General features: G+C 47.0%; 1 protein-coding gene across 1 annotated transcript; it reads right to left on the bottom strand.

Moving 5' to 3' along the window:
* Positions 1 to 8,627, bottom strand: CDKN2AIPNL (CDKN2A interacting protein N-terminal like). The gene is made up of 3 exons (XM_080924108.1): positions 8,363 to 8,627; positions 6,439 to 6,538; positions 1 to 1,415 (listed from the first exon to the last, which is right to left on the bottom strand). Exons 1-3 carry the CDS (start codon positions 8,599 to 8,601, stop codon positions 1,404 to 1,406), a joined length of 351 nt encoding a protein of 116 aa, XP_080780234.1. The 5' UTR covers positions 8,602 to 8,627; the 3' UTR covers positions 1 to 1,403.
* Between the last annotated feature and the right edge of the window lie 901 nt (positions 8,628 to 9,528).

The following is a 9,528-nucleotide window of genomic DNA, read 5'->3' as shown; positions in this document are numbered from 1 at the left end:
TCATTCAACAGAAAAGCTGTTTTATTGGTGGTTGTAGACAGAAAAATTAACAATCTATGGAAAGTGCGTTTTGTTTGTAAGCCTCACGAGTCTGCACAGAGGACTAGAATGGAAGACTAGGCTGCATCTGAGATGAGTCTCCAGCTCAGCGAGCACAGAGCTCTGTGCTCCAACAGTCACCACCTTGCCATTACCCTCTGTGACAGGCTGGAGAAGCTTGTCTAAGGTATTAAATCAGTGATCACTGGGGATGGAGCGAAAGCCACATAAAGATGTATCCTACTGCTCTAATGCCAAACCCCAGTGGCCCCAGCTTCTGGGTGTCCAATTTCCTGTATCCAGCAGATGAAGCTAAGGCCGACTCCACTGTCTTTCTGGCCATAATGAGCCTGATGAGTCCTGCTGTGGTTACGCTGCTCCACGGCTGCCCACAGTTCGGTATCTAACGGTGACTAAATACAGGGAACTGGGAGGGGTCAGAACTCATACGTCGGCTGCCAGGTGGAATTCCAATACCACCGTCTCAGAGCAAAGCAGGACTGCTCTGCAATCCAGAGGTGATATTTCAAGTGTGAAAGCCTTCTAGAAACAACAACAAAAACCAAACAAACAAGCAAAAAAGCAGGCACATGGGTACCTAGTGCCTAGAAATCATCTGGTTGGCTGAACAAAACTATATATACTTCCAGCGACTTTAATCTAACTAGCCATTTTTCTTCTCTCTGAAATACTAGGCACCAATCCCAGGCCTCAAGCATGTCAAGCAAGCACTCTACCACTGCGCCTCATCTCTAGCCCTCGGTAGATTTGAAAATGAGGCTGGATGGTTTGTAAGCTGCCTCTGAGCTAGCTCTGCTGCTTCAGGCCAACAACATGATTCCCAAGTCCTACACAAAGGTCCCCGAGCCCAGCAGTAGGGGTGCTCCTGTGACAGAGTTGGTTAGTGCACAGTCCTTTGGTGGCCATCAGCAATAAGGTACAAGTATATAGCAGGTTCAGGTAGAAATAAGGACAGAGAATCTGCCTGGCCTCAGGACAAAAATGGGTGGGGGCAAGACAAAAACAAGAATTAATTTACAGGTACTCTGCTAAAAAAAGACTATAAAATTTATCACCTGTCATTGTTAATTCAACATAAAAGGCATTTCAGACAAAGTTTGGCTTTGGCAAACCCAATGAAATTTCTGTGACTTCTCCATTCATAAATACATAAATATGCACGTGGATTTTTACACAGTCCTGGAAGAACAAAGACTCTGTGAAGCCCTTGGGCCCAGTCCCCTTCCATTCCAGCTGCCTCTACAATGCAAATACCAGGAATGTCGAGAGCTGCCAATGTTCAGTCACCTTCACCCGGGCTCCTTTCTAAGTCTGTCCCCAAGGTGGAAATGTGAAGATCTGCCTTAGCTTTGATGCTGAAGAAAAAAAGAAAAAGTTACACAGCCATCAAGTCCCATGAATCAAGTTTATCTTCACACATTCAAACAAAGTACTGATGGAATATTTATGTGCGACCCAGATGGCAAGTCTACTCAGAAACTATTAATATTTTACTACATACAGAAAATACAGCCACACACTGACCACACGGTCCATTTGGAAGCCAGAACCTGACTTCCCTGACTTGTGGCTTGCTGTCTGTAAGGCTTCACAATTTAAAATGATAACGGAAATGCTTAAGTGCTATGCCTGCCAGTCTCCGCCCTCACTCACTGACTAAATTCAACACAGCAAGATTCAGGTGGTACTTTGTCGCACTCTGCACTGAATCAGAGCACTTAGGAGAAGTGAAGGTTACGTATTTCTGGAGTTCACACGATTATAAACTGTAAAATCCAGTCTGCAAACAGTGGTGACCTGGAGCCGACAGATCCCTTCCAGGTGCTCCAGCACCTTGGGTAAATATAAAAGTGGCTTTAGAAGCTTTGAAGGAGGGTGTGAAGAAATCACTGGCTGTCACCTCGAGTTTGAATGGATTCCCTTAACACTGAGCAGCGGGAGTGAATCAACCTGAAAGTCTTTTTAGTAATCAAGAGATTTCAAGGGATGACCTATTTCCTAGCTAAGCCAAAAGCCCTCAGCAAAGATAAAATACAAGTCTTTCTACACTCCAGAGAATGTAGTTTGACCAAGAAACCACCTGAATGCGGTCCAAGGAGACATCCCTGAGCCACCTCTCTCAGATTTTCTTTTTCTTTTTAAAAATTATCATGTGTGGGAATTGGAGACTGTCCAGTAGTGAGCCATCTTCATAACTATTTACGTTTTGAAAGCTATATGTGGTGCTTCCTATATACTCACACAATCTTTAATTCATCTCGGACTTCTGACGGGGTTGAGAGTTTCATAATAAACTCAGGTTGTTTAACATTGAGAGGCTATAGAGTAGAAGACATGGTTTTCAGATGGTGTTACAGGCTAAAATCTAAACATAATTCAGGGATAGAATTATAAATCTTTTAAGTTAAGAATGATGGTAGAGTACTTTATCTGACAAATATGATAGATTGGATGTTAATTATAATTTACATGATTGCCATGGTTTTGTTCAATTTATGTCTGAGAGGTTTCTTTTAATTGGACAGAAAAGGTGAGATGTAGTGGGTGGTTCTGATGCTAAGGTCCTGTTCCCCAACTGGTTTGTGATAGATCAATAAAGATGCCAGCAACCAATGAGCTAGGAATAGGCAGGACTTCCAGTTCTCCTGCAGACAGGCTAACAGACTCGGGAGAGAAGAAAGAGATGAGGCATAACTTCAGAGGGAGAAAAGATCAACAGTCATGTGAGCTCTAGGGTGAAGTGACCACCGGCTACTTCCCCGACTGGGCCTAGGGTGGCAGGCAGGAAGTTAGAAATACAACCAAGCTGAGGGCAGATTTAGGGTGTGAGCTGGGAGTGAGAAGAAGGACGTCATAGCCAATGAAGGCTTAAAAGAGCCCGACCATTGGACAAAAGCAATATAAAAATAAACTAATTTCATCCATGATCCAAGGAAACCTGGGTGGGGCTGGTAGCGCTCTCTGCCCAGAGCTTACAGTGGAATAACAAAAACTATACACAACATTCATGTATACAAGTGTTTTGTCTGTATGTATGTCTATGTACCAAATGTGTGCCTGGTGCCTGGGCAGGTCCCAGGAAAGAGAGTTAGATGTACCAGGATTAGGGTTATAGATTATAAGCCACCATGTGCATACTGGGAATTGAACCAGGATCCTCCGAAAAAGCAACTAGTGCACTTAACTACTTAGCCATCTCTCCAGCCCCTCAAGAGTCTCAGCTGGACAGACTCAGAGCACTATATTTTCCTCAAAGTTGATTCACCTGATTCTGGATGACAAGACTGGCCCACAGGGTCCGATCCATTCTTTTTTCCTCTTTCTCAACAGGATCTACACAGTCCAGTCTTGTCTCCAACAGTCTAGGTAGCCAAGGATGACCTTGAGCTCCGGACTTTCCGGCCTCTACCTCTGGAGTGCTGGGTGTGGACCCCCATTGTCTAGTTGTGGCTTTCATGAAGACACAGCCTCAGAGCAGGCTGAGGCTTCAAACAAAGCACAGAAGACCTTGTGCGGTGTGGGCACACCTGTTCTTCTGGTTTTCACACTGTTCCTTGTGATCAATCTCATACTGATGTCTTTCCTCTAGTGATGCAGACATTCTCAGGAGAAGCAGCAGGTTATGAGGCTAATGACTTCTTTGAATCAACAATAACAATCATTCTCGTTTCCTGTTTGTTTTTGTTGGGGGGGGGGGGAGCGGAGAGACAGTCTCTAGGTTGCCCTATCTGTTCTGAAGCTAAATATGTAGAACAGCCTCATTTAAACTCACAGAAATCTGCCTCTGTCTCCAGAGTTCTGGGATTAAAGGGCGTGGCCACCACACCCGGCTATTCTTAACCGACTCAGTGCCCGATGTGGTGCCGCCCTTCCTGAGTTAGCTGAAGCTGTCATTGCTCCTACAGCAGCCACACTGGCTGCAGGCTGCAGACGAGCACTGGGTGGCACTGGGTCACCAAGGCTGTTTGCTCAATATGTTGGTGCCAAATTCTCCTCTTCAGACAAGAGCACACACTCCTCCTAGCTGTTGACTAAATCCCACCTGTCAAACTCCTTCCTCAGACCAAAAGAAAGGGTTGGACGGAGATACGCCTGCCCAAAAGCTGCAGGATGGTAAATGTATTTTTAGAGTTTTATTCCAGAGCTCATGTCTACATCATCAGCATCATCCGGCCTCCAGATGCCAACAATGCTGAGCAAATTGTCCCCAGGCCAGCTACTCTAAAACCCAGCTACTCTAACTCTAGCTAACTCTAAAACCCAGCTACTCTAATTCCAGCTACTCTAAAACCCAGCTACTCTAATTCTAGAGGCTGTTCTGGCTGGCACGATGACAGGGCTTTTATATTTCTGGCCTAGTGTTCTTCAGCTTCACCTAACATGACAGGAAGGACAAACTATCTCAAAGACAGACTGCAGTCAACTCACTAACCAATCAGTGCATGGGTAACTTGCTCTCATGAACAGCTTTTTTACAGCTAGGGGTGCCAGTCCTAGGTTAGCACTGTCAGAGACACATTCCCAGTCTCTTGGAAGAATCTCTTGTTTACACTGTTACTATTTATTTCTCTGTGTGTGCTCATGTATGTGAGCAGGCACATGTGTGGAGGTTAGCAGCCAACTTTCAAGAATCAACTTTCAGGGGTTGGTTCTCTCTTTCCTCCATGGGTTCCAAGGCTTGATCTCAGGTCTTAAAGCTTGCCAGCACACACCTCTGAGCCATCTCACTGGCCCAAGTTCAACACCTGTGACTTGGGGCAGAAGACAAAAAAAAAGGGGGGAAGAATTGCTACTTTGCTTCCACACACTGGTTCTTTGAAAGCCTGGAGTATAATGTCAAGTACATTTGAGCAAGGATGGCTTCCCTATAGGAGCATAGCTCCACCCATAGCTCCAACCTTTCTCTATTGCCCATAGCAATAAGATGCTGTCCTGTTATTCTGCTCTACAGTTTATAGACTCCAGACAGATATTTGAGATGTCTCTGGAAACTCCAGGACATGGTGGCCCGGGTTCATGCTGGCTGGGTCACTGTGTACACCTGCACGAAGCTAAGAATAAGAAGCATGTGACGGATGCCTTGCATAAGATCAAGATGAAGTTCACTAGCTGCCAGAAAGCCACATCCCACAGATGTGGGGCTTTACCAAGTTTAATGCAAGTAAATGCTAAGACTTGGTGGCAGAGAAGTGGGTGACGTCCTACGTCTGTGGTGTCAGAGCAGGCCCTGCACTTCTGGCTTCTACATGGCTACACTATCTTCTGAATCGAGCTCAGCTGCAAATCTTATACTCTACCCAAATAAAAAACTTGAAATCTGATATAAAAGGCTGGATAGATATCAAACGACCTTTAGGGAAAAAGAGCAATGCTGGTGCCTAAAGAGACCAGGACAGATGTGTGCAAAACACGTGTGGGGAGGGGTTTATTCTCCAAAGTTTCCTCTGCCTCTCCCTGGCCCCAGGGATCCAGGATCCAGACTTAACACTCTAGGGCAAAGCTCACTGTGGACAAGGCCATAACCGTAAGACTAAGTCCTGAGGACCAGAACTCAGCTGTGGTGTCTGGACATTACTCGACCACATTCCTTATCAGCTACTCAAGAGTCCACGAAAGTCTGGTCCAGCCCTGACCTGCTGAGGCAGAGATACCTTGTAAGAACTACTCTAAAATGCAGTACTTCTAAATTTAGCACCTTAACCAAGGCTTTTTTTTTTTTTTTTTTTTAATAAGCAAAACAAGCCAAGTTTGGGGAACTCAGCAAGAGAAAACAAAAACCAAAAAAACCTAAATAAATAAGCAAACCAGCTGTGCCCAGAGACAGAGATCTGTCACCTAGGCCGCCAGGGAGCAAAGGGAGGACTCTGATCGCAAGGCCTGTGGGATAAAGGTCAAGGTGAAGCCTGGTTAAGACCATGTGCAAAGAGTAAAGAAAAACTGAATACAGAGCTCAGGAGCGAGCACCTGCCTGGCACACACAAGGCTCTAGGTTCAACTCTCACTAATACACAAGTAATACATACACACGGTTCAGTAATAAGCATGTGTCCGATGTCTGTGCAATGCTTACTCAGAGTCCTTCCGGCAGTGTGGCTGGAAAATGGTTCTCATCTGTTTTTAGGACTCTCTGTACTGACTCCTAGTTTTCCAGCATAAAGAGCACTATTCAATCCCTGGCACCAGGAGAAAAGGAGTGCTGTCGACAAACCAAAGAGACTAAGCCTATGTGTCACTGCAGACGATGCATCATTTATCGGGCCGACTTGTTACCTAGTTAGGAGAAGGTTTACACAAACTGTGAAGAGATGACAAAGGCCGTCCAAACCCTCAGAACAGTGTCAGCCGTCCTTCGTTTCTACACTTGCAAACGCTCCTCACCTTTCTCATCAGTTCGCTTCTGCTCGTAAACTGCGGCAGGTCTTCCACTTCAATCCCATCAGCCATTTCCATCACCTTGTCCAGAAGGTCTCTGTTGTAGCTGCACGGGTTAGGAACAAAGTTCAGTTACTAGACTGTACCAGTCTCAGGTGCTGCCAGAGCACAGAGCGCTTGCTCCCGGGTAAGGTCACCCTTCGCCATCTCAGGTTTCAGCAATGCTCCTGCCTCAGCCTTCTCAGTAGTTGGGATACAGATGCACACATAGCAAGTTCTGTAAAGACCGAGCTGATACTGCAGGGGAACCATAGGTGCTCAGCATACAGATTAACAAAGTTCTTCCCGCCTGTGAGCAGAGAACTAGGCTTGGAGGCTGCCAGCACAGCAGATGCTTCACCAATTACAAAAGCAAGGGCTCAGCAGCCAGAGACCACTGCAGCTCTTACACAGGACCTGGGTTCAGTTCCTGCATGGCTATTCATTTCCGGTCTCAGAGATCCGACACCCTCTTCTGACCTCTGCGGACACTGGGTACGCATCTGTTACATATCCACACACGGAAAAAAATCTTTAAAAAAATTATAAAAACAGGAGTTTGGAGAGATAGCTTAGCAGTTAAGAGCACTTGCTCTGAGAGTTTCGATTCCCAGCATCCATCCACATCAGGTGGCTCACAACCACCTGCGACTTCCGTTCTAGGAAATCCAATGCCGTCTTCTGGCCTCCAACGGCATGAGGCACTCACACGGTGCAGGCATGTGTAGACAAAACACCCATACATATAAAATTTAAAATAGGTAACAATTATATTCATGAATGAAAATAACACCATTTGTTCGTTTTGTCTAGTTCTCAGTCGTTTGTCTGAGCTTGGACCCTGTAAACTGAAATGTTAAAGGGCACCTAGAAGGCAGGATGGGCCTGTGTGTGTGAGGGGTGTGTCTAGCTCAACGTCCCCACATCCCGTTCTGACAAGTATCCCAAGGTCTGAAACCAAGTAGCTTCAGCACTGGGGGTTAGGCCTGGGGATAAGACCATTTATTTTGGACGTGTAAGGACCTGGGTTTCATGCCTAACACAAAAACCAAAATGTAAACCAAGCGGTTTGGCCTGGAGGGGTCATGTTACCAGCTAGACACTACAAAAATCATGTCTAAAGTTCTAACCTTACTGTTCTTACAACCTCAAGAAACTCTAAAAGCCTGTAAGGGCTTGGAGATGCATGCCTCTCAGTACGTGGGTGCTTAGGTAGAATTCTAGGATTACCTGGGCTAATAAGCTGGAGCCAGTCTCAGTTATAAAGGAAGACTGCCTTAAAAATTAAAAAAAAAAAAAATTCACAAGAGTATAAAAACCTGGTCCATTTCCCAAGTGGAATATCTCAAGGCCAGGCTCTTGTCTTCCTGGTACGATCAAAACGGCTGGGGAAGGCAGGGTATTGGAACAGCAAAAAGAAAGCATGGCTTACTTGGAAGCCAAGAGGAGAGAGGGAAGGAAAGATTACATCCTGCCTTAGCGTGAGGCCAACCAATCCACCAACCTGAGATACATCACATCCTCTTGCTGTCTTCACCTAGAGGGGGAGTCTGCATTTTTGTCTTATGGGTGACAGGAGCTAAAAGACTTTAAACACATTCTGAGAAGAAAGTCCTCTGGGCTAATAAAAGTAATAAAAATGACGATTGCAATACGGCCGTCTTAGAGCGCAACTGCACTGCCCCCCTCCGTCAATTAGCTGCTGTGGTCACCACGACCCGGTACTCATTCACAGGAGGAAAGCCAGGCTCGGGGAAGAGAGCTTTCCCGAGGGAATGCTAAGAAGGGATCAGTACGAGGCTGGAGCCAAGTTCAGCGTGGGGCAGTGTATATGCCCAAACTGACAGTCTGCGGATGGGGACAAGGTGAGCCAGCCGTCGGGGGTCCGCACCTGCAACCCAGGAAGAGGTGATTGGCCCAGACCATGGATAAGGACAGCAGCTGGTCCAGGCGGCCGCCGCCGTCGGGTGGGTCTCTGTAGTCAGGTAGGTGGCGCAGGATGAACTCCATGCGTGCTTTCCACTGCTTCTCGCTCTCCGAGTAGGAACGGAACTGCTCGGCGAAGTCGGCGGCCTGCCGCACGCCGGAAACTAGCTTCTCCACCGCGGAGGTGGCCTCACCACCCACCATGGCTCCCGCTACCGTAGCCGCTCGCACCAGCCCGCCGCTTTCCCGACACGCCCCGCGCTGCCGCCGCACGGCTAGAGCGACCGCGGCTGAGCGCGAGTGCGCTGGAGGACTTATCTGGAGCGCCCTCTCGGGGCTCGGAGGCCTACTGCGACCCATCGCGTGTTGCTACTGCTGGGGATCTTGAGGCCTATCAGCATAGAGCTGGCAGCTGGGTTGGGGCTCTGGGTACCCTTTTTGCCCTGGGGTGTTCACCCGGCATCTGTCTATCCTCAGCCACTGCTGAGGCTTGCGCTACGTTTTGTGGATCTCCCTGGGGGAGGGGGGACGAGGTCCTCTCTTGAATGGATCCACTGTGGTCTCAACATCTTCACTGAAGTTGTGCTCTCCCGTCTTGCTGTATTCATCATCCAATAAATACCTACAAGACATTTTGTTTGGTGCCCAGGATGCCCCACTCTAAAGAACTTTGGGGTGGGGGTGCAGAGATGGCTCAGCGGTTAAGAGCACCAACTGCTCTTGCAGAGGTCCTGAGTTCAATTCCCAGCACCCTCATGGTGGCTCACAACCATCTGTAATGGGATCTGATGCCCTCTTCTGGTGTGTCTGAAGACGCTACAATGTATTCATATGAATAAAATAATCTTTTTTAAAAAGAAGAACTTTGTGAGGAAGGTAGACATTCGTGAAAGAATTGCCCAAGTAAATAGGACATTGGCGGGTCATAAAATGCAGAATGCCACAAAGTTGAAGAAGCAAGTGACCACTCCAATCTTGGAGGTGTGGAAGTGGTGGGGGGGACTAAAGACCACTCGAGTTCAACCACTTGGACCCTTATAGTGGAAGAAGAGGACCAACTCCTGAAAATTGTCCTTTGACTTCAACATACAAGTTGTGGTACTTTGATGTACACACACACACATAAATGTA

The sequence above is a fragment of the Micromys minutus genome (assembly GCF_963924665.1).
Source record: "Micromys minutus genome assembly, chromosome: 10".
Taxonomy (NCBI): Eukaryota; Metazoa; Chordata; class Mammalia; order Rodentia; family Muridae; genus Micromys; species Micromys minutus.
Note: the sequence above shows the minus strand (reverse complement) of the source record. Positions and strands in the feature narration are given on the sequence as shown.

Coding starts and splice junctions, on each gene's coding strand:
- CDKN2AIPNL (XM_080924108.1), bottom strand. CDS start 8,601: ATGGTGGGTGGTGAGGCCACCTCCGCGGTGGAGAAGCTAGTTTCCGGC. Junction 6,539..8,362: donor CACCTCTTCCTGGGTTGCAG/GTGCGGACCCCC, acceptor TAACCCGTGCAG/CTACAACAGAGACCTTCTGG.